Below are 24,639 nucleotides of genomic sequence, written 5' to 3'. Positions count from 1 at the left end.
TTCATTTGCAATGGATGTGTATGTTTAAAGACAGACACAACAAGGTGGAACAACCATCTTTCTTTTTTCATTTTTTTTTTTTCTTACCTTTCAGTTGCAAGTGATTCAGTGCATTGATGTAGCAGAACAGGCTCTCACAGCTCTTGAGATGTTATCCCGCAGGCACAGTAAAGCCATCCTACAGGCTGTGAGTACGACTACAGAGGCTGCACCACAGTTCAGCTTTGCATCTTGCCATTCTGTTTTAGTTTATAAGTGGTTGCTGACCACTGATGACCGCTTATTTCACAGGGAGGACTTGCCGACTGCCTCTTATATCTAGAGTTCTTCAGCATCAATGCTCAGAGGAACGCTTTAGCCATAGCAGCCAACTGCTGCCAGAGCATCAGCCAAGAGGAGTTTCACTTTGTCGCAGATTCCCTGCCGTTGCTGACTCAGAGATTAACACATCAGGTGAGAATTTCTAAAGTAATTTTTATAGCATTATCATTTCCTTTTTAGCCCTTAACTTTTTTTTTTTTTTTCATATAAATGATTTATAAATCTGTGTGAATATGGAAATGTTTCATTTACCACAATATGGAAAAAAAATGCATTTGGGGCAATACAGAAGTTAAGTATTTCACTATTTCACATTTGTTTATGCTTCTTTGCCTTTTAATAGGCTGTATAGACCAAATGCAGCAATTTTTCATTATTATTAAAGCAACACTCCAGTGCTCAAAAAAGCAAAAGGTTCCTGCCCCTACTCTCATACTTACCCGCCGGAGTCTTCACTTTGACGGTGCCGCTTTGGTCTCACGCTGCCATCTTGTGACTGAAACTTCTGACTGTCCGGAAGTGAGAAGTAATGGTCACAAAGCTCTGTGTAAATCTGAGACAGCCAGAACTAGGCTCTCATAGACTTTCATTGAGTTGTGACCTCCGACTCTCTTCAGCAAACACTGGAGTGATGCGGCAGATCTCACTCTGCAGGAGAACAATGGGAGCGGCAGGGATGAGTGAAGACTCTTCCGGCTGTCAGAAATTAGTCACAAGATGGCGCCGTAAAAGTGAAGACGCCGGCGGGTAAGTGTGAGAGTAGGGGCAGGGACCTTAGATTAGAAGCATCACTCCTGCGTTGGGATATGTTGGGCAATTCACCGGAGTGACGCTTGAAAGCGAGCGCTCATGTGTTTTACTTGGTCTCTGCAGCAACGAGGCAGTTTAGGCGCATGCTTCCCATACATTTTTATAAACTGTTGCTGTCTAGGACACCTGTTATGCGTATGTACATAAGTGAGATGACACATTAATATTTTCTTTTCTTTCTGTAGGATAAGAAATCTGTTGAAAGCACTTGCCTCTGTTTTGCACGTCTGGTAGATAATTTCCAGCATGAAGAGGTAAGTTTTTTACCTGGAGCTCGTCCTGTAGGGTTTTTCTTTCTGGAGTCGGTCTTTTTAATCAAAATACATTGGTATTGAACACCATTCCTTACATAGACAGCAAGGTTGAAAAAAGACAAGTTCATGTGTTTCGCCCTTTTGATATCTGCTGTTGTCTATTGTTGCGAGTAGATTAAAGCAAAATGTAATTTTTCCGTGTTGTGCTTTTCTTATATTAGGTATCACAAGTTGTCTGGATTTTTTTTTCTTAGAATTTCATTGGGCTTGCTTACTGCTGCTCTGTGTTCTTTGGATGAATTTCGCTGCTGGTGCCTTTTTTGTGTTTTCTAAAAAAGATAAACTTGCAATAAAAGTGCCACGATTACATCGGGCTTTTGTATTTGTTTTGTTCTAAGCCGTTTTATTTTTCCTTCTCTCATTCAGAACCTTCTCCAGCAAGTGGCTTCCAAAGACTTGCTCACCAACATTCAGCAACTTTTGGTAGTGACCCCACCAATCTTGAGCTCGGGCATGTTCATCATGGTCGTCAGGATGTTCTCCTTGATGTGCTCTAACTGCCCCACGCTGGCCGTGCAGCTCATGAAACAAAGTATGTTCTTGTCTCGCTTGTTCATGGTTCTTTATTTGAAAAGAAACTTGTCTTGTTGAAAATATCTGCTTTGCTGGTAGAGCAAGAGGAGCTGATCAGATTGATGGACATTGCTAGTATTACTGCCCAATGGACTCCATACAAACACCAAGAATTTAAATTAATAAAATACAAGTTATACTGAATCTTTTCCCAAAAACCTGTACGTCATTCTGCGCATCTTCTCTCCTCTATACCACGCTGTGCACACATCGGACTGCATGCACAAGATGACAGGTTCCCTTTTAAAAGGGCGTTCTCAACTTCAAGATCCTATCCCAGTATGTAGTAGGTGTAATAATAATATAAAATACCTCCAATTAGAAATGTGGTATAGTTTTTCTGATTCGCTATATCTTTCCTCTTGCAAGCATTGCAGGACCTTAGGTATCCATGGTTACAGCCACTGATGAAGTGACAGCTAGTTGCTAGTGACTGTAACCATGGATGCCTAAGGTCCCTGCAATGCCTGCACATGAAGTAAGACATAGCGAATCAGAAAAACTGTACTACATTTCTAATTGGAGATATTTGCTAATATTATTACACCTACTACATATTGAGATAGCATCTTGGAGATGGGAATACCCCTTAAGCCAAAGCCCGAAGTGAATCCAGCATAAAGGAGAAGTATCGGTGCTTCCTTTATTTCCCATTTCTCTTGAATCCACTCCTTGCTCTTGCACTAGAACGTGCTATTGGGGTCTCTATGAATGATGTCAGGATATGGAGTAAACCATACCCTGCTTGTATTTTTCTGTGCACACCCTTCTATAAATTCATATTTTGTTTATTTCAGACATAGCAGAAACTCTTCACTTCCTTTTGTGTGGTGCCTCAAATGGTAGTTGCCTGGAGCAAATTGACCTGGTCCCTAGAAGTCCTCAAGAATTGTATGAACTGACTTCTCTTATATGGTATGTATTACATTTTTCTTCAACCTTGCTGTTATTTACTGTTCAAACGCAGATCAATGCAATCTTATGGCTCCTTCTGTATTATGGAAGCAGAAATAACTTGCATAACCACTTACTTGCTGCAGTGAACTGATGCCATGTTTACCAAAAGAAGGAATATTTGCTGTTGATACAATGTTAAAGAAAGGAAATGCCCAAAACACTGACGGAGCCATTTGGCAGTGGAGGGACGATCGTGGGCTCTGGCACCCATACAGCCGTATTGATAGTCGAATCATAGAGGTAACTGTTGTTTTGTCATGGAGTCTAGAATGTTGAAGGGCATGCATGTTTTTCCCATAAACCTTTTTATTCATGTCCTTGTATAATGTGTGTTTTATATAAAATAATTTTGCTAGCAGGGTCTTGCCTGACCATTGTCGCCTCTTACAATACCCATCCTTCACTGCCTTTATCTTTTTATCGTGACTGTTGCTCTCTATGGATTGTGACATGATCATTTCTATAAAGGGAATATGGCGCGCTTGGCTGCCAATTAAAAATGTCATATTGTAGCTTGTAATTAAAGATTGGACCTCCCACAGTTTGGAGCCGCTTTTTACATTGTATTACAGAACTTCTGAAGTTTCTGCCCAAATCCGGTCTGATCCATGAATGTATTCTGTCTTACATGAATGTCTGTAAATTAGGATCGTATTTTGAAGTATAGGGCTATTTTCTTAATATTCACCCATTCCTAATATATAATACAATGTGTAAAGTGGCTACTTCTATGGTCTGGGTGGAAGCAGTCAGGACCATTTCACAACATGAACTAATGGTATGTCTGTATAGGTCATCGTGCAACAATATAAATAACTAGTGATAATATGATGTGACAGTCCTGGGAAATCAAGCTTTTAAAGTACTGTACTTTTGTTTTATTTTTACTGTAAGACGCACTTTTTAGTAAGTGTGGTAGATCGGCTGAGCATGGAGGCACGGGTACACTGCAGCTTTAAGAACTAGCTTTGTTTTATTATAGGCAGCATTAACCCGTAGTGTAGTAAAGCAAATACAGCCCTCTGGGCAAAAGCAGGAGAACAAAACAAAATGGTGACAGGAAATACAGTCCTAAGAACGGGGTTCCTCCCGCTCACAGCTAGCAGAACACACACAGTTCAGGTTTTAGCATACACCACAGGCACGAACACTTTCCTGGAGTGCTTCCTGTCCAGGCACACTGAACACTGCAGCCTTTGGAAAGCAGCTACTTAAGCCTCAGACCAAGTGGCTCCTCCATCGTGACTGATCACATGACACTGACATCACACCGGTACTGTCAGGACTCGGTGGTGCCGGCTCTGCAAGGTGGAGATAAGGTGGACATCTTCCCACCCGCTCTATAGATGTCCACATAAAACCAGCCCATGTATGCAACTTTAACTTAAGCCTCACAACACTTTAGTGTGCAGGAGGAGCATACTCTGGCTTTATAGCGCTGATGCCATTAAGCGTGGTGACACATATCTCTCCTCCACTACTTTACCAGTGACTTTGCCACATAAGGAACAGTCTTGCTAATGATTTTGTGCATCTTATAGTCCGCAGGCAGTTTCTGTGATGGAGGAGAACGCAGACACCGCATTCTTCCCGATCAGAGAGGACTGCGCTTTCCTCCTACCCGACACTGATCTGTGTGATCGGTGCTGAGCAGGAGAGGAAACGTTCCAGGACCTGCACTGAGGCAGCACGAGCAGCTGAAGGACTTTACACCCGACCAGCTCCAGGACCTTTCAGGTCATGTAATTGTCACATGCCCAGAAGGAGCTGTACTGTGTGTGTGTGTGTGTGTGTGTGTGTGTGTGTGTGTGTGTGTGTGTGTGTGTGTGTGTGTGTAAATGTGCATATAGAAGAGCTGTGTGTCTCCATCACACTGGCTTATATATTGAATGCGTGCAATCCACTTAAAAATCAGACTGCACTTAGACCAATGTTATTCAATGAGGTTGTGCAGATCTGTGTATTTTTTTTCTCCTCTGTATTCGGCATGCTACGACTTCACTCAGAAATCTGACAGCTTGAGAAAAAAACTGTATGCCGTACGTATCATCAGAGTGACATCTGGTTATTACGGATACATTACAATTTTGTAGTGTTGGAATCTGTACATGGTCCTATAAAAGATTAATAGCTGCTGAGTTAAAGCAAAAAAAAAAATTAAAAATTGTATGCGGACAGTACACGGACGACAAGTGAGATAATATTGTCTCACTCTCCTGCATGAGAATAGGACTGATTGTTGTTCAGATTATGGGTTGTGAATAATGATCCCGATTTCGAATTAATATTCCATATATCGCAAACTTTATGAATGTTGATTTGTTGCCAATGGTTGTAGCACATTCCGTGTCTTTGGTCTGTTGTCTTTTATGTGATTTAAATAAAGAAATGTAAAAAAAACACATTTTTCTTTAAACCCGATAGTGTGAGTGGACTGTTAATGTGCATGTAGAAGAGCTATGTGTGTTATTTCTCCTTCGCCTCATTGGGGGACACAGACCACCGTGGTGTTATCCTGCTGCCACTAGGAGGCTGACACCAAGTGATACAAGGACAGTTCTCTCCTCCCCTGCAGTATACACCCTCCTGCTGGCTCTCAGCTCCTCCCCTGCAGTATACACCCTCCTGCTGGCTCTCAGCTCCTCCCCTGCAGTATACACCCTCCTGCTGGCTCTCAGCTCCTCCCCTGCAGTATACACCCTCCTGCAGGCTCTCAGCTAACCAGTTCTTGCTTAGTGTCCGTAGGAGGCACACGGGTCTGGTTCAGACCCCAACGTTTTTATTTTATTTTTTACTTTTCTGTAAATTTTTATTTTGTAATTAACGGAGTGAAGGGGGCGACGGTTCCTTTCAAGGTTCCGATCTCCCCCGAACCATCAACAGGCGAGCACGGCGAGTATACCTCCCCGTACCCTTTCCTGCGACGTGGGAAGCCATGCCTGAGCTCACTTCAGGGGCGACGGTTCCTTCACGGCCCCGATCTCCCCACACCAGCAACAGGCGACCACATGGAGTGTCGCCTCCATGTATCCTCTCCTGGAGCCAGGCCTATAGCCAGACAACTGGCCCTGTCCTGGGGCTGAACTCCATGGATGTACAGAGGCCCCTCTCTATGGTGTCCAAGTAGCCCCCACTGTCCCACCACTGTGAAAGCGGATGGCACAAGGAGGCGGATTGTTCCTCTCCACCTCCCTAACAAAGGGATGATGGATTGAGGTTTATCCCTCTATCTCTGCACCGTCCACGCTGCAATACCTGACCTGCAGCACAATAGTAGAGTGCGCGCGCTTTTCTCGGCGCTGAAACCCAGTCATCCGCGGCGGCTCCATGCCGGGACGCGTACCGATGGTGAGTGGATCCAGTCAGCGATAGTCTCTGCAGTGGGATATTCACATGCTGACAAGCTTCCCTGTGGCCCACCTCCCTGAGATAACACTCCGGCCGGCTGCAAAAATTTAGCCCCCAGCTTCGGCCGATGTGTAGTCCGCATCCCAGAAGCTGCACCCGCACTATGGCGCGCTAAGGCGGCTCCGCCCACCTTTTCTGGCGCTGCTTCCCTCAGCAACGCTGGTATTGCTCACACTGGCTGCAGAAATTTAGGCCCCGGCTTGGGGCCTATTCATGGAAGTCTCGAGGCTCCGCCCACATCACGTCTGCGGCCCCGCCCCCGAATTGGCGCCTCTCACTCTCTGCGAGAGTTTACCACCTCTGCAACTCTGGTGGCCATCTTGGTCCACCCTGCCAACACACACACACACACGCGCGATGGTTTTGTATTTAAGAGGCACACCGACTCTGCATCCGGGTAAGGAAGTACTGCACTCTTCCCCTGCATCTTCCCCCTGTACTTAACATGACCAGTATTTCCTGCCACATGACCAGTATTCCCCGGTCTTAAAGGCACATGACCAGTATTCTCTGGTCTTAAAGGCGCATGACCAGTATTCCTAGTCTTAAAAGCACATGACCCCAGTATTCCCCGGTCTTAAAGGCACATGACCAGTATTACCTGGTCTTAAAGGCACATGACCAGTATTTCCTGGTCTTAAAGCCGTCGGCTAGCAGGGGGCGCAAGTATTCTATAAACGTACACGCGCCTAGAAAACGGAAGTTTCATTTCCTGATCCCTCACCAATGATTTGCTGAGAACAAGTCTCTGAATATGGATTGGGTATTGCCTTGGTCCTGGACTCACCAGATCTTCAGAATAGGATGGATTCACTTATTTCTATCATTAACCAATCTGTACATTGACGGGGACTTTGGTTCTACTCTAGATCACGCAGTGTCCCTTATGAGGACCCTAAACTCCCTCGCAGAGCATCTGCCATTCACCCGGACAAGCGATCCACTGGACAGAAACCTCTGCAAGCGCGGTATTCTTTTTCAGCCAATATGCAAACACGCGGGGTGCTCCCTCCCTAAGATGTGAGATGCCATGCCTGGTCTGATTCTTAAGGGCGACGGGTCCTTTTAAAGGGCATCGATCTCCCCACACCATCAATAGACGAGCACACGGAGTGTCGTCTCCATGTATCCTCTTCTACAGCCAGGCCTAACGCCGGACAACCAGCCCTGTCCACCCAGGTACCTTAACTCTGTGGATGTACAGAGGCTCCTTTTTTTGGTGTCCGAACACCCCCTCTGCATCACCACTATTTAGCAGATGATGCATGAAGGCCGACGATCCCTTTCCACTTCCCTGTTAAGAGGATGGTGGATCGAGGGTTCATCATTTTAACTCCAAACAGTCAAAAGAGAGCGGCAATAGTAAGAGAGGTTTTTCCTCCTTCTGCATGCAGCCGCGCATTCTGCCACTTGGCATATTAACCGGGTAGAATCTCCTGTGGTATACCTACCAGTATCCCTACCCGATGGACCATCAATTTAAAAATACAACCGACTGTCAGATAGCAAATCTAGTTTGTTTCATCTTGCGGCCTCAAGTTCAGCGCTCTACCCTCCCTTAGCCGCCGCATGTGTTGCTAGAGCAATGGTCTCTTGGTCAGAGACCTTAACTATTTTGATCTCCTATAGACCCAACCAGCAATGGATCAGTTGTCCAGGACGGTCTAGATCTAAGGGATCTTGGTTCCAAAATGGGGACCGAAAAGTAAGACCGACCCTGAACCTCAAACTTCTACCAAGCTTGACAAGGTCCCCCTTCTTCGGATGGAGTTCCCCCGCTCAGCCATTACTTCAACTTGAAAAGGGGGAGTTTCTGGCATCCACCGACATTTGGGATGCTTACCTTAACATTCCTATGTTTTTCCCTCTACAAAATTCCTTCACTTTCCCTTTCGCGAACAGCATTTTCAAATCACAACCTTGTCCTTCGGCCTTGCTACCGCACCCAGAGTGTTCGCAAGGGTTATGGGGCTGTCATGTTCCTCTTGCACCCTAGAGGCGTGGTTGTCCTGCCCTATCTGGTCGACTTTCTAGCCGCTCTTCCATCCCTGCGCTGAGTCGTCTATATATCTCTTGCGATACCCTCTCTCTCCTGGGCTGGCAGCTAAACTTAGACAAGATTTTTCCTCATTTCCAGCCCAGAAGATATTCTTTTTGAGGATGATCCTGGAATATTCCAGAAGTTTGGTGATTCTCCCTTAAGACAAGGCCGTGGCCCTTCAACAGGGAGCTTGCGCACTTGTTCACTCATCCCCTCATTCCATTCGTTTTGCTAGGAGTGTTCTGAGGAAAATTGGTGATGACAATGGAAGTGGTTTCCTTCGCTCCTCTGCGTTATAAACTTCTGTGAAGCACCTGGGGGTTGAAGGTGCTCACAACACATCTAGATAAGTTCCTTAAGTGGTCTAGTTTCCAAAATGGTGTTACTTGTGGGGGGTTTCCACTGTTTAGGCACATCAGCGGCTCTCCAAACGCGACATGGCATCCTAGCTCAATTCCAGCCAATTCTGCATTGAAAAAGTCAAATGGCGCTCCTTCTCTTCCAAGCTTTGCCGTGCGCCTAAACAGTGGTTTACCCCCACATATTGGGGTATCTGCGTATTCAGGAGAAATTGCACAACAAATTTTGTGGTTCGTTTTCTCTTTTTACACTTGTGAAAATAAAAAAAATTGGTTCTGAAGTAAAATGTTTGCAAAAAAAAGTTAAATGTTCATTTTTTTTCCTTCCACATATTTTCAGTTCCTGTGAAGCACGTAAAGGGTTAATAAACTTCTTGACTGTGGTTTTGAGCACCTTGAGAGGTGCAGTTTTTAGAATGGTGTCAAGTTTGGGTATTTTCTGTCATATACACCCCTCAAAGTGACTTTAAATGTGATGCGGTCCCTAAAAAAAAAAAAAAAAAAATGGTTTTGTAAATTTTGTTGTAAAAATGAGAAATCGCTGGTCAACTTTTAACCCTTATAACTTCCTACCAAAAAAAATGTTGTTTCCAAAATTATGCTGCTGTAAAGTAGACATGTGGGAAATATTATTTATTAACTATTTTGTGTGACATAGCTCTCTGATTTAAGGGCATAAAAATTTAAAGTTTTTTTAAATTGCAAAATTAATTTTTTTTGCCACATTTCCATTTTTTTCATAATCACAAGTAATATCGAAGAATTGTTACCACTAACATGAAGTACAATATGTCACGAAAAAAACAGTCTCGAAATCAGCGGGATCCGTTAAAGTGTTCCAGAGTTATAACCTCATAAAGTGACAGTGGTCAGAATTGTAAAAATTGGCTCTGTCACTAAGGGGTTAAGAATGTTATTGTTTCTTATTTTGTTAGCTCAATGTAATTTTCCTGATCTATTGATTTTTGGCCAATGTGATGTACACATTTCGTCATGGTACCAATGTAAGAGCTACATTTGGAAGTCCCCCCCCCTTTCTTCTTCCCCCTCCTCTGGTACTTCATCCCTCATTCACTTCATTTAAAGACAAACTTACCTCTCTCCTTTTCCCTTCTCCCTTTCCTGTATCCACTTGTAAGTGTAATAAAATTGACCCCCAAATACTGATGTAGAATACTGAAGGTGTGCCCGTTGGCTGTAGCTTGATTCCTCGGTGCTGGCCCGTCAGATTATTACAGGTGTGCCTTCTGTTGTTGCACTAGGACCTTTACAGTAATACCACTAGTTTCTGTAGTCGGAGTCCTGACTTGTTCCCTCTGTGACATTTTCAGCAGTGGCTTGTGTGCCATAAATCCTCAGCAATGCCTTTTCCTGGATAAATGCCTGTGTGAGTGACTCTACACCACTCCTCTGAATGCCGCCATGTTTCTGCATGACTGTGTGTGTTCAGCAGCATAAATAACAATAGACCATGTTTTGTCCTCTTTAGGGGGTGTCCAGAGATATTAGTTACAGGCATGATATAACGCTACTATCTAATCCCATCGCTACTAGCACTTCAATTTTTGTTTTCACTGATTTTTGCTCTTACAAAAAAAACTTCTTGAAGACCAATTTGTCATTATTTGTTTCATTTTGCAATCTTCCACTCTCTGAGAGAATGATGTTTATCTATTACCAGCCGTCAATCTTCCGCCATGTAAAGTGCTCAGGAGATGGCAAGACATTGATCTTACGAAAATGCTGCTGCCATATCAGTAATTATTAGGCAGCAGGTCGGAGCTACAGATTAGATGAATATTGGAGTCATGATTCATAGCTCTTGGAGGGTCAACGCCAACTCCTTTTTTTTTTTTTTATTATGGGACCCTGAATTGGTTAAGCAGGGGGGTGTCTAATAATACAAAACCCCTTTAACTGCAGACCCCTTTTTGCGCCATAGTATTATGAAGACCTTTTGATCACCTCGAGAAGACAAAACACGGTTGCATTGTGCGTGATGAAGTTATGTGTTTTCTATTCAAGGATTATCTCTCTGTTTTATATCTGTGTTCTCAGGCAGCCCATCAGGTTGGTGAGGATGAAATAAGTTTGTCTACACTGGGGCGTGTTTATACTATTGATTTTAATTCTATGCAGCAAATCAACGAGGATACCGGAACGGCACGCGCCATTCAGAGAAAACCTAACCCTTTAGCCAATGCTAACACTAGTAAGTACCCCATACCATGGCTCATGGGCTCATTGAGGTTTGTCTGTGTGATGGAGTTGGGTGCGCCTGCTCTTCTCTCTTTTTAGTTACACACAGGTTTTCATTAGTTACACTTTGTATACCACAAATGTCAAGTGTTCAAATATTTAGTCATTTTATTTTTCTGGCTTTGTATTTTCAATGATTTTGATTTGACTGTTTGTGTTTTCAAGAGAGCGGTTTATGGTTTGTTCAATCAGTATTCTGATGTGCAAAGCTTTGAAAATGCACATAATTTTTGCGCAACTGGCGGCTGCACTCAAAGGTAGCGACTTTTGGCTTTCTCACGCCATTTTCATCCAGGTTTAACAAAGTGAGCTGAAAACTTCCATTAAAGCATTAAAACTTCCACTTGTCAAAGTTATGACTAGTGGTAGCATCCCCCATGCCACAACGTTTACTCCAGCAAGGACTGGAGTCAGCGTTGCCAACCGTCCAGAAATTGCATGACAGTCTGTATAAAAAAAAAAATAAAAATAGGGCACTTTTTTTTTCTGTCCCTAAACAAAAAAAATCAAAAGCATCCTTGTGTTTTTTGTTTTTTTTCTAAAATTAAGAAATTTCTTCAGATTTTGACTGTAATTATCATTTTACAGTTTATAGTAAATGCAGCTTCATATCAGAATTATGGGCTGTAGTCATTTATCACTTATCACGATTTTATTGTGGTTCTCCAATGTTGCCATAAAAAAATGTTCTATCTAATTTTTTTTTTTATAAGTTGTCCAGAAAGAATAAAAAGTCAAGTTGGCAACCCTGACTGGATTAGGATTTGTGGCGAGATGCACGCCACTCCAGCCCATCTTTTCAAGACTCTTGATGGATCAGACCCATTTTGTTTTGTTTTTTAAAAAAAGGAATATGTCACACGAGAAAAGTCTTCCTACAGCTTTCCCTGTACTAGCCAAGAGGCAGTGTAAAACATGCCTTACTTAGATTTTGTAAACTAGGCATTGCGGGAGGAAAAATATTTTGTGCAAATTTAGGTATTAAGAGCCCAATAGGTAGTCTAAGAAATCGCAATGTGTGCACAGACCCTTCGCTACCTCCTCTCGCCTCGTATGGAGCTGACAGACGAATTCTCAGTAAATTCATTCAGCAGTCAGCAATTTAGACCAAAAAAGTGCAACTATTTTTATGGAAAATAATTGCAAAAATATTTAGCCCACAATGTATGCATTGAAGGCCGCAATAAGACGTACATGAAACCCGTATATATTGTCAGGGATTTTCCTGGATATTGCACATATACTCATTCTAGTTTGACGCTATTCTTATGTGTCTGGGTTTTTTGTGGAATGGGTGTTACCAGAAGAATCACAAGAATATTTCCATTTTTGATCACTCTTGAGTGCGAAGCCATCAATGAAAGTCTATGAATGGACTCAAACCTCACACGAATGCCATCTGTTCACATTGTTTTCTTATTTACTAGAATGTTTAAAAAAATACATACCGGTATTTTAAAATTTTTTTTTTTTTTTTTTAAGAGAATCTCAGAATAAACACTGATTGCAGAAACAGATACTCTTCTGAAAATGTAATCCAAAACACTGATGAAAAGCACCCCATTTAGTTTTTTTAACATCTGTGAAAAAACAGCCCTCTGTGTGTGACCTAAGGAGGAGTGGGGGATGTGTCCGAAATGGTCTACATTCTGTGTTTCTTGCTTAGTAAACAGATTTCTGCTTTTAGTCTTTGTGATTTTATATGAAATGATCTGCGTGTGTGTGTGTATATATATATATATATATATATATATATATATATATATATATATATATATATATATATATATATATATATATATATATATATATATATATATATATATATATATATATATATTATAACTTTTTTTTTTTTTTTTTTTTTCAACCATGTGGGGGTTCTGAACACGGTTTTGCCTTTTGTCAGTCAGTTTCTGACTTTTTTCCCCTTTGTAATCCTAGGTGGTCATTCTGAGCTAAAAAGAGATGATGCCAGGGCGCAGTTGATGAAAGAGGACCCTGAGCTGGCGAAGTCTTTTATTAAGACCTTGTTTGGAGTGCTTTATGAAGTGTATAGCTCTTCGGCGGGACCCGCCGTCAGACACAAGTGCCTTAGAGCAATCCTTAGGATAATTTATTTTGCTGATGCTGAGCTCCTAAAAGATGTTTTAAAAAACCATGCCGTGTCCAGGTATGACTTCTATCACCTTTTTATTTATTTTTTTAGCCTCTAAAAAATGCTTTAAGGCTATGTGCACACGTAGGAAATGTGGTGCAGAATTTTCTGCACTAAATCTGCATCTCCTGGCAGAATCCGCAGGTGCGTTTTTTGTGCAGATTTTTATCATGGAGGGGTGCAGAAACGCTGCAGAAATGCACAAAAGTGACATGCACTTCTTTGAAATCTGCAGCGTTTCTGCGCAGATTTTTCTGCACCATGTGCACAGCTTTTTTTTTTTCACATTGATTTACATTGTACTGTAAATCACAGTGCAGTTCTGCAGCGTTTCTGCAGCAGAAAAATCGGCTGCAGTTCTGTACCAATTCTGCACTAAATCTGCATCGTGTGCACATACCCTAAGTGTGAGTTCATATTGTTTCTGGATTTAATTAGATGGCCAATGACGTTTGGCTCCATCCCCCTGATTACCCCCTCCACAGTTGTATACCTGCAAAGCACGTGGCTGATGGATACCTAGGCACCCAACCAGTGGTTTTGTTTACTTGAAGGACATCAATCATGAATAGTCCAAATTTCATGGTTATTTATGCTTCTCTTTATGAGGAATCTGTCACCAGGTTTTTTTCATCTCTAATCTGAGAGCAGCATGGTCTAGAGACAGACACCCTGATTCCAGCAATGTGTTACTTACTGGGCTAATTGCTGTAATTTTTATAAAATCCTATCAGCATGAGTCTACTTGGCAGCTTTCTGTGTGTACTGTGCATAGGCATAAAGCTGCCAATCAATGGTGTGAGCAAGGCTGTTTAGTGAAATAACTGACACATCACTGGAATCTGATCTCTTCTCATACATCATGCGGTACTCATGGGTTCTCATCTGGTCTGGTCTGGTCAGATTCCCTTTTTAAGCGGGTGTTTAAAAAAAAAAAATTCAGAATGCAACTTTATCATTTTATTAGATATTTGAACATGTATTTCTTGCTTGGAAATCGGTCTATCGCTAAATTTTGTTTGTCTACTCTCCTTTTTACTCTAGTCACATTGCATCCATGTTGTCAAGTCAGGACCTCAAAATAGTGGTCGGAGCTCTTCAGATGGCTGAGATATTGATGCAGAAATTGCCAGATATATTCAGCGTGTACTTTAGGAGAGAAGGTAATTTTGCTTCATTGGAACTTTTTATTGTTTGAGTGTGTAATTTCAGATGTCAGCTAGATCAGACGACAAGGAAACTTTGTTATATGAACACATTTCAGCTTGTTAGCATTTTGTGTGTATAGCTTTCTTCCCCCTTTTTATTTTCATATTGGTGTATTAAGCTTTCTTTCCATCTACTCCAAGGTGTCATGCATCAAGTAAAGAACTTGGCTGAGTCAGAAACCCTTTTAACAAGTCTACCAAAGGTCTGCACCAATGGGTCTGGATCCCTTGCAAGTGCAGCAACTATCAACACTGGAACTGGCACTGCATCTGGAAATGCAGCAGCGGACCTCGGCTCTCCAAGCCTGCAGCACAGAGATGACTCCTTAGACCTTAGCCCACAAGGGTGAGAAAGTTCAGACGCAATGTGTAAAATGTCTGTACAAATGGTTTATAGCATGGAGAGGAGCAGTATTTTATTCCATGGCATGTATGGCAGTAAATGAAAATGGTTAGAGAACTGTGGCTTTCATTGTATGTCTAGTAATCTATTATTCTGTTGTGTGCTGTAGTCGTCTCAGTGATGTTTTGAAGAGGAAAAGGATGCCAAAACGTGGGCCAAGGAGGCCAAAATACTCTCCGCCAAGGGATGAAGACAAAGCAGACAATCAAGGTACTGCTTATTTTTGATCTTTGGTAAAAATGCCAGTCTTGGTGCATTATTTATTTATTTATTTAATTTCAATTGGCAAAACTAAAAGTAAATTTGCAATTTTACCCTTTTAAAAAGTTGAATCAAAAATATCACAAAGTGCTTTGCAACTTGCCTCTTGTTAAAAATCTTCTCCATTCTCAAGAGTGAAAGGATTTTTAATTGTATTGTTTACTGCTTGTCCTGGCTTCCTAGCTCAGGAGCGCACGCTTGCAGGCCCTTTCTAATAGATCTTTACAAGTTCTGCTCTGAAGTTGGGCGGATCACTGGATCTCACCAGGTTCAGTGCTCCTCCAATGCTGTAGATGCAAAGCTGCCTAGGAACTATGCGCCCTCCCATACTGAATGCAAACTAAAGCGGAGTCGTGCCGCAGGCCTTGTACTGTCAATCTTCAGAAGCACACTACCCCATTGGCAACATGAAGCTGAAGATGGGAGAAAATAACCCTGTAATAGGAACCTGCCCTATCCCCAAATGCTAGTGACCGGCAGATATAGAGCCAATCGGCAGGTTAATAGCGTTAAGTGTCTGATCACCGGACTGAAGGTACAGATACCGAGAGGCAATGAACGTTATTCCTGCCAGGAGCCGCCGGCTTTCAGTTATAGCCGTGCCAGAGCAGCCTCAGTCGCGGTATAGTGATCGGCCCCTCTACACATGGCGACTCGCTCTACATCATATCTGTGCAGAATGAGCTGTCTTATCAAAGTGCTGGGGTGCGTTAACAGCCGCTGTTCACGGTGTACCCAGCGGTGACTGTCGCCACTCCAGGCATGCATCTATGACTTGGAGCTGGCAGCTCCTGGGCGGAATAACGTTTATTTTCACCTGGTAATTGCATTTTCAGTGCAACTGCTGACAACATCGGACTATTAACCTTCAGAATAACCCTATGTCTGCAGGTTAATAGCTTTAGGGAACATGACTGGTTCCCTTTTAAGCAGTTGACTAAACCTTATTTTTTAAAATTTTCACTGAAGCTAACTTTTCATGGTGTCTTCTGATCATTTTAGCAAAAAGCCCAACAGCCACACAGTCCCCAAAATCCTCATTTCTGGCAAGCTTAAATCCAAAAACCTGGGGCAGATTGAGCACACAGTCAAATAGCAACAATATCGAGCCAGCACGGACGGCAGGAGTTAGTGGCTTGGCAAGAACGGCTTCCAAGGATACCATCTCAAACAACAGGTACAATAATCTTTCACAGTATTGTGATGCAAGATGTCCTCAGACTGGAAATACATTGGGCTTTGAAAAGTCGCAGCATCGCTGCACTAAAATGATGCAAATTGATCTTTTCATGCCACACTCCCGATAAAGTGGGCGCAGGATGGGGGCTCAGTGACTGCTGCTTATCAAATTCAGGATGAGAGGTGGCATTTGCTGCCCCACAAATCTTACTTCAACAGGGACTGGAGTAGAATTTGTGGCGAGGCGCACGCATGGGTGCACGCTACTCCTTTGTTGCTCCTGATTCCAGCACATATCATCAAGGCCAGAGTGTACAAAAGCGTTATTGATGTACCAAGCCCAATGTGTTTTTAGTTATATAAATTTCCTTTGCTGGATTTGGGTAATTGTTTTGGGTTTTTTCCTCCCAACATTCTTTATAGAGAGCGAATTCGCGGATGGATCAAGGAGCAGGCGCACAAGTTTGTGGAACGATATTTCAGCTCCGAGAATATAGATGGCAGCAATCCTGCATTAAATGTACTTCAGAGACTCTGCAATGCTACAGAGCAGCTCAACCTTCAGGTGCCAAAACCAAACTCTTCTATAAATGAAACCTGACAGCTTTATGTAAATTTATATGTACCTTGTCCTAAATCACCATTGTTCTGCTGTGGGGATGCTGTGGCCAGCCACACATTTTATGCAGAACTATATTAACAAGGACATGGAAGGTCCTGGTCAGTCAGGATTAGATTAGCCGTTACGTGCTGGAAAGATGCTGGTCCGGCGTGTGAGCCCTCATCAAAAGCAGGGATCTGACACATGACAGACGTGAACGAGGTGATTTTCCAGCTGTTCAAAATCGTGTAGATACAGGTGTTATAACTTTGTGCTTTTACTACTGTAAATGGAAGGAACTATTATTTTCTTCTTTTCCCAGGTGGATGGTGGCGTTGAATGCCTTGTAGAAATCCGGAGCATTGTCTCCGAGTCGGATGTTTCTTCCTTTGAAATCCAGCACAGTGGTTTTGTGAAACAACTACTTCTCTACTTGACTTCTAAGAGTGAAAAAGATGCTGTTAGCAGAGATATTCGACTAAAAAGATTCCTGCATGTCTTCTTTGGTTCTCCGGTATGTCACAAAAATTCAGTTATTGCACCCAATGAATGTAGAGAATGGTTGTTGGAGATTAACTGTTTGACAACATACCTAGATTGCTGTAGTTGTCAACATATGTGATCCTGTATTTCTAAGTTGTCTGGTCACACGATATTGATGACCTAAGCTTCAGTAGCCGGGTATAAACACATTGAGCCGGGGGCGTACATAGAAATCATGGGGCCCCATAGCAAAAGTCTGAATGCCCCCCCCCCAAAAAAAAAAAAAATAAAAAATAAAATAAAAATTAATCGCCGGGCCCAGCTCACAGTCTTGCGTCTCCACACAGCCTCAGCGCCTCACTCTCCGCCTCCAACAGCCGGTAGCCGCCCTCACATGTGCAACCACCTCCGGCCGGGCCCAGCATACACTGCTCTCTCTGGCTGAAAAGCTACGTCAGCCAGGAAGCGTGGCATCCTTATGCAAATCCAGCCAGAGAGTTCAGCCGGGAGCAGTGCAGTCCTAGAGAGGAGGAGTTAGGGGGAGCCAGGCACAGAGTGATGGCAGCAGATATATATATATATATGTATGTATGTATGTGTGGAGGAGAAGATGGACTGTAGTCTGGTCACCGGCTCCTCCATCAGCAGCCACCATTTTATATCTAACAAGAGAGCGGACTATGTAATAAAAGAGGGCGCTGTGAATAATAAATAATAATAATAATTTTATTTATATAGCGCCAACATATTCCGCAGCGCTTTACAAATAGAGGGGATTTGTACAGACAATAGAAATTACAGTATAACAAAAATCACAGTTCAAAATAGATACCAGGAGGAATGAGGGCCCTGCTCACAAGCTTACAAACTATGAGGAAAAGGGGAGACACGAGAGGTGGATGGTAACAATTGCTTTAGTTATTTGGATCAGCCATAGTGTAAGGCTCGGGTGTTCATGTAAAGCTGCATGAACCAGTTAACTGCCTAAGTATGTAACAGTACAGACACAGAGGGCTATTAACTGCATAAAGTGTATGAGAACACGATGCGAGGAACCTGATTATGTGTTTTGTTTTTTTTTTCTTTTTGCATGGGCCACACAGGGATAGTTAGGTTAATGCGTTGAGGCGGTAGGCCAGGCTGAACAAATGCGTTTTTAGGGCACGCTTAAAACTGTGGGGATTAATCGTATTAACCTGGGTAGTGCATTCCAAAGAATTGACGCAGCACGTGTAAAGTCTTGGAGACTGGAGTGGGAGGTTCTGATTATTGAGGATGCTAACCTGAGGTCATTAGCGGAGCGGAGGGCACAGGCAGAGTGGTAGACTGAGACCAGAGAGGAGATGTAGGGTGGTGCTGAGCCATGGAGTGCTTTGTGGATGAGGGTAATGGTTTTGTACTAGATTCTGGAGTGGATGAGTAACCATTGTAATGACTGGCACAGGGTAGAGGCATCAGTGTAACGGTTGATGAGGAATATAATCCTGGCAGCAGCATTCAGGACAGATTGGAGGGGGGAGAGTTTGGTAAGAGGGAGGCCGAGTAGTAGAGAGTTACAATAGTCCAGACGAGAATGAATGAATGAGACAGTAAGAGTTTTTGCAGAGTCGAAAGTAAGAAAAGGGCGAATTCTAGAAATGTTTTTGAGATGCAGATAAGAAGAGCGAGCCAGTGATTGGATGTGGGGGGTGAAGGAAAGCTCGGAATCATGGAGATGGTACTGGAAACCAAATCTACTGATTGTTTGTCCAATAGGGGCGGTATACAAAGAGAAGGGGGGGGGGGCTAGGACTGATCCTTGAGGAACCCCACAGTAAGGGGAAGGTGAGAGGAGGAGGAACCAGCAAAAGATAGTGAGGGAGTGGGCAGAGATAGGAGGAGAACCAGGAGAGAACGGTGTCCTTGAGGCCGATGGAGTGTAGCATCGTGAGGAGGAGCTGATGATCCACAGTATCGAATGCTGCGGAGAGATCCAAGAGAGTTAGCATGGAGTAGTGACCATTAGATTTAGCTGTTAGTAGGTCATTAGAGACTTTAGTGAGGGCAGTTTCAGTAGAGTGTAAAGAGCGGAAACCAGATTCAAGAGGATTGAGAAGAGAGTTATCTGAGAGATAGCGGGTAAGACGGGAGTGGACCAGGCGTTCAAGGAGTTTAGAAATGAAGGGAAGATTGGAGACAGGTCTATAATTTGCAGGACAGTTTTGATCGAGTGATGGTTTTTTAAGTAATGGATGTATGATGGCATGCTTAAATGAGGAGGGAAAAATACCGGAAGAGCGGGAGAGGTTGAATATTTTTGTTAGGTGAGAGGTGACAGCCGGGGAAAGGGACTGGAGGAGATGTGACGGAATGGGGACACTGGCGCAAGTGGTTGGGCGAGAAGATGCAAGGAGCCTGATTACTTCTTCTGTAACTGGTTCAAAGTCAGAGAGTGAACTAGATGCAGTGGGGGAGGGAGGACAGTGCATGGTATGAAGGGATTGGGAGATAATTTCCTGTCGGATGTGGTCAATTTTTCCTTTGAAGTAATTGGCCAGATCGTCAGCGAGGAGATCCGTGGTTGGGGCCTGCACACTTGGGTTGAGTAGGGAATGAAAAGTGTCAGAGACGTTTAGGGTTATTGGAAGGCGAGGTGATGAGGGTGTTAAAATAGGTTTATTTGGAAATGTGAAGGGCTGAGTTGTATGTTTTAAGCATGAACTTATAATGGATAAAATCTTCGGGTAGATTAGATTTTCTCCACAGACGCTCGGTGCACCTAGAGCACCGCTGCAGGAAACGTGTTTGCAGTGTGTGCCATGGTTGTCGCCGTCTGTGCCGAGTTGCTATGTATAGGAGGTGCAATTTCATCCAGGGCACTTTGCAGGGTTTCATTGTAATGCTTCAGTGCAATATCAGGACATGGGATGGACGAGATAGGGGCCAATGAGGACTGGAAGTTCTTCATAAGTTTCTGGCTGTTAATGATCTGTATGTTTCTATAAGTGTGGAAAGTAGGGGTGACCTGAGCGGGATGGCAGTTCTTGATAGAGAATGAAAGAAGGTTGTGGTCAGAGAGCGTGAGAGGGGAGTTTGTGAAATCGTCCGCTGTGCAAAGCCGGGAGAAGACCAAGTCGAGGCAGTTTAGAATAACAAAAATAACAAGAATACACTATGTAAGAGACATTACTGTACATAACAGCAGAGGAAGCTAAGGGACAGCACCATATATAACTAGAGGATGGTATGTAATAAGGGATGGTGTTATACATAAGTGAGTACACTATATACTAAGGGACTGTGCTATATATGTGAGTGCACTACCGTATTTTTCGGACTATAAGATGCACTTTTTCCCCAAAAAAAATTGTGCGGAAAATTGGGGGGGCCGGGTGTCTTGTAGTTCGAACACAGGCTTAACGGTTGGTTGCAGTAGTGGTGTGGTGTGGCGGCTGCAGAGGTGCGGTGATGCTGAGGGGCGGTACGGCGTGCACCTGAACAGGATCCCTTCCTCAGGTGTGGCGACGCCGCGGCTCGGTGTCCACGGAGAGCAGAGCCGGGTGAATCATGGGTTTATCGGTGGTGTCGGCAAACTTCCTGAGGAAGGGACCCTGCTAAGGTGCACTCCCCACAGCCCACACCGAACATCAGCACTGCCGACACCGGACCTATCCTGAGGAAGGGACCATGCCTCTTGTGACCCTGCTGTACCACCGCCAGCCCTCAGGTAAGATACCTTAAATTCGGACAATAAGACGGACCCCCATCTTATAAAAATCTTTTTTCTGCCATTTTGGGGTGCGTCTTATGGTCCGGTGCGTCTTACAGTCCGAAAAATACGGTATATACTAAGGAACTGTGCTATACATAAAAAGTGACTACACCATATACTGAAGGATGGCGCTATACATAATAAGCGAGTACACTATATACTAAGGGACTGTGCTATACATAAGTGAGTACACTATATATTAAGGGATTGTACTATACATAAGTGAGTACACTATATACTAAGGGACTGTGCTATACATAAAAAGTGACTACACTATATACCGAAGGATGGCGCTATACATAATAAGCGAGTACACTATATACTAAGGGACTGTGCTATACATAATAAGTGAGTACACTATATACACTGATCAAAATAAAGGGAACACTTGAACAGAATATAACTCCAACTAAATCAAACTTCTGTGAAATCAAACTGTCACTTAGGAAGCAACACTGTTTGAAAATCAATTTCACATGCTGTTGTTCAAATGGAATAGACAACAGATGGAAATTGTCAATTATCAAGACACACTCAATAAAGGAGTGTTTCTGCATGTGGCGACCACAGACCACATCTCAGTACCAATGCTTTCTTGCTGATGTTTTGGTCACTTTTGAATGTTGGTTGTGCTTTCACACTCGTGGTAGCATGAGACGGACTCTACAACCCACACAAGTGGCTCAGGTAGTGCAGCTCATCCAGGATGACACATCAATGCGAGCTGTGGCAAGAAGGTTTGATGTCTGTCAGCGTAGTGTCCAGAGGCTGGAGGCACTACCAGGAGACAGGCCAGTAGACCAGGAGATGTGAAGGGGACCGCTACCTCAGCCTTTGTGCAAGGAGGAACAGGAGGAGCACTGCCAGAGCCCTGCAAAATGACCTCCACCAGCCCACAAGTGTACATGTGTCTGCTCAAACGGTTAGAAACCGACTCCATGAGGAATAGTCTGAGTGCCCGACGTCCACCGATGGGGGTTGTGCTCACTGCCCAACACCGTGCTGGACGCTTGGCATTTGCCACAGAACACCAGGATTGGCAAATTCACCACTGGCACCCTGTGCTCTTCACAGATGAAAGCAGGTTCACGCTGAGCACATGTGACAGACGTGACAGAGTCTGGAGACGCCTTGGAGAGCGTTCTGCTGCCTGCAACATCCTTCAGCATGACCGATTTGGCAGTGGGTCAGTAATGGTGTGGGGTGGCATTTCTTTGGAGGGCCACACTGCCCTCCATGTGCTCGCCAGAGGTAGCCTGACTGCTATTAGGTACCAAGATGAGATCCTCAGACCCCTTGTTAGACCATATGCTGGTGCGGTGGGCCCTGGGTTCCTCCTAATGCAGGACAATGCCCGACCTCATGTGGCTGGAGTGTGTCAGCAGTTCCTGCAAGATGAAGGCATTGAAGCTATGGACTGGCCCGCCCATTCCCCAGATCTGAATCAGATTGAACACATCTGGGACATCATGTCTCGCACCATCCACCAACGTCCCGTTGCACCACAAACTGTCCAGGAGTTGGCGGATGCTTTAGTCCATGTCTGGGAGGAGATCCCTCAGGAGACCATCTGCCGCCTCATCAGGAGCATGCCCAGGCGTTGTAGGGAGATCATACAGTTACGTGGAGGCCACACACACTGCTGAGCATCATTTCCTTGTCTTGAGGCATTTCCACTGAAGTTGATCAGCCTGTGATTTCATTTTCCACTTTGATTTTGAGCATCATTCCAACTCCAGACCTCCATGGGATATTAGTGATTTACGTTGATAATTTTTAGGTTTTATTGTTCTCAACATATTCCACTATGTAATGAATAAAGATTTACAACTGGAATATTTCATTCAGTGATATCTAGGATGTGGGATTTTAGTGTTCCCTTTATTTTTTTGAGCAGTGTACTAAGGGACTGTGCTATACATAAAGTGGCTATTCTATATACTGAAGGATGGTGCTATACAGAATAAGCGAGTACACTATACACTAAGGGACTGTGCTTTACATAAGTTAATAAGTGAGTATACTAAGGGACTGTGTTAAAAAATAAGCGAAAATAACATCTTACTCCACCTCCCTCTGTTGCTAAATCCATTATAAATCTCCCTTCCCAATCCCCCACACTCCTCATTGTCCTCCTCCCCCCCGCATCCCATTATTGTCCTCTCCCTCGCCCCATCATTGCCTTCTCCCCCATCATTGGCCATTCCACCACCTCCATCATTGCCTTTTCCCTCACCACCCCATCACTGCCCATTCCACCACCTCCATCATTTCATCCTCCCCCACCACCTCCATCATTGCTTTCTCCCCATTCACCCCCATCATTGCCCTCTCTCCCATCACCCCATCATTGTCCTTTCCACTGCCACCATCATTGCCTTCTCCCCCACCACCCCCATCATTGCCGATTCCACCACCTCAATGATTTCCTCTTCCCCCGCCATCCCCATCATTGCCCTTTCCACCACCACCATCATTGCCCATTCCACCACCTCCATGATTTCCTCCCCCACTATCCCCATTATTGCCCTTTCCACCACTCCTATCATTGCTTTCTCCACCACCACCCCCATCATTGCCCTCTCCTCCACCTAAACACACAGCACCATTCACCTCTGCACGTTCTCCCGCAGCGCTAAGCTCACACACACACACACACACCAGACAGCACCTCTCTGCACACTCTCCCGCAGCCACAGCATCACCGTCATTGGCAGCTTCCTCTCACTGGCAAACTGGCCGCGGCGCTGAATGATGTCATCCAGCCGCGCTGCTGACTGCTGTGTGAGACAGGAAGCAGGACGGATCGCTGCAGCTCTGCTGCCATTTTCTCTTGTAGGCAGTGGAGCTGCAGGGATCTCTCCTTGCCCCGCCGCGCATGAGGGCAATCTGGCCAGGGGCCCCTCGGCCAGATTGCCCTCATTATTAGCTGCCCTGCAGGGGCCCCCCCAGAGGCTCTGGGCCCCGTTGCATCCACTGCACATATGCAGTATGTCCGCCCCTGGCACTGCTGTTGTGGTCAGACTCCGGCGGGACCCCCATAGCAGTCGCATGGCCTGCCGCCACTGGCGGTACGCCACTGCATTGAGTGGAGTTGCAGTGTGCAGCTCCTTTTTATTGTGTAGCAGACACTGCAGAACAGATCCTGTCCTAGAGGATAGGAGCGGATGAACAATACCTGGCAGTGGCTGATGGGAGCTGTGCACTAGAATGCTGTTCTAACTGCTGACATCTGCCGGCCGAAGCCTAGCACTATAAGCAGAGGTCATCATGACCGGACAAACTTTAAGCTCAACAGTAGACTGATGGCAGCAAAGGAAGAACACAATATTACATGAAACAAGTAATGCCATACCACATTGTATGAGAAGTCGGAATTTATAAGAAATATATTTAGTGTTATTCCGATCCAGAGACTGAAATGCTCCAGTCTGTGTCTGTAGAACTGCCTGAGATGGCCAAGTGCAATGCATTTCACCACCTTCCCTGCATCAGTGAGGGTCCCAGCTCTGACCCTCAGTATTCTGCATCCTGTGGGGAGCTGTCAACTTGC

At 44.2% G+C, this 24,639-nt stretch overlaps 1 protein-coding gene across 12 annotated transcripts in view; it reads left to right on the top strand.

The window, feature by feature from the left end:
* TRIP12 (thyroid hormone receptor interactor 12) overlaps positions 1-24,639 on the top strand; it is a 146,014-nt gene that overhangs the window by 106,924 nt on the left and 14,451 nt on the right. For 8 of the 12 annotated variants that reach the window (XM_077291184.1, XM_077291186.1, XM_077291187.1 and 5 more), the window contains 14 exons: positions 95-187; positions 292-453; positions 1,317-1,385; positions 1,812-1,977; positions 2,816-2,933; positions 3,059-3,215; positions 10,842-10,995; positions 12,987-13,215; positions 14,245-14,363; positions 14,550-14,754; positions 14,921-15,021; positions 16,075-16,249; positions 16,675-16,816; positions 17,175-17,366. In XM_077291184.1, coding sequence (XP_077147299.1) covers positions 95-187; positions 292-453; positions 1,317-1,385; positions 1,812-1,977; positions 2,816-2,933; positions 3,059-3,215; positions 10,842-10,995; positions 12,987-13,215; positions 14,245-14,363; positions 14,550-14,754; positions 14,921-15,021; positions 16,075-16,249; positions 16,675-16,816; positions 17,175-17,366 — 2,082 coding nt within the window. The remainder of the gene's footprint in view (positions 1-94; positions 188-291; positions 454-1,316; positions 1,386-1,811; positions 1,978-2,815; positions 2,934-3,058; positions 3,216-10,841; positions 10,996-12,986; positions 13,216-14,244; positions 14,364-14,549; positions 14,755-14,920; positions 15,022-16,074; positions 16,250-16,674; positions 16,817-17,174; positions 17,367-24,639) is intronic. The other 4 variants (XM_077291188.1, XM_077291193.1, XM_077291190.1 and 1 more) reach the window with 1 other exon arrangement.

Source organism: Ranitomeya variabilis, chromosome 2, assembly GCF_051348905.1.
Source record: "Ranitomeya variabilis isolate aRanVar5 chromosome 2, aRanVar5.hap1, whole genome shotgun sequence".
In the NCBI taxonomy this organism is placed as follows: domain Eukaryota; kingdom Metazoa; phylum Chordata; class Amphibia; order Anura; family Dendrobatidae; genus Ranitomeya; species Ranitomeya variabilis.
Note: the sequence above shows the minus strand (reverse complement) of the source record. Positions and strands in the feature narration are given on the sequence as shown.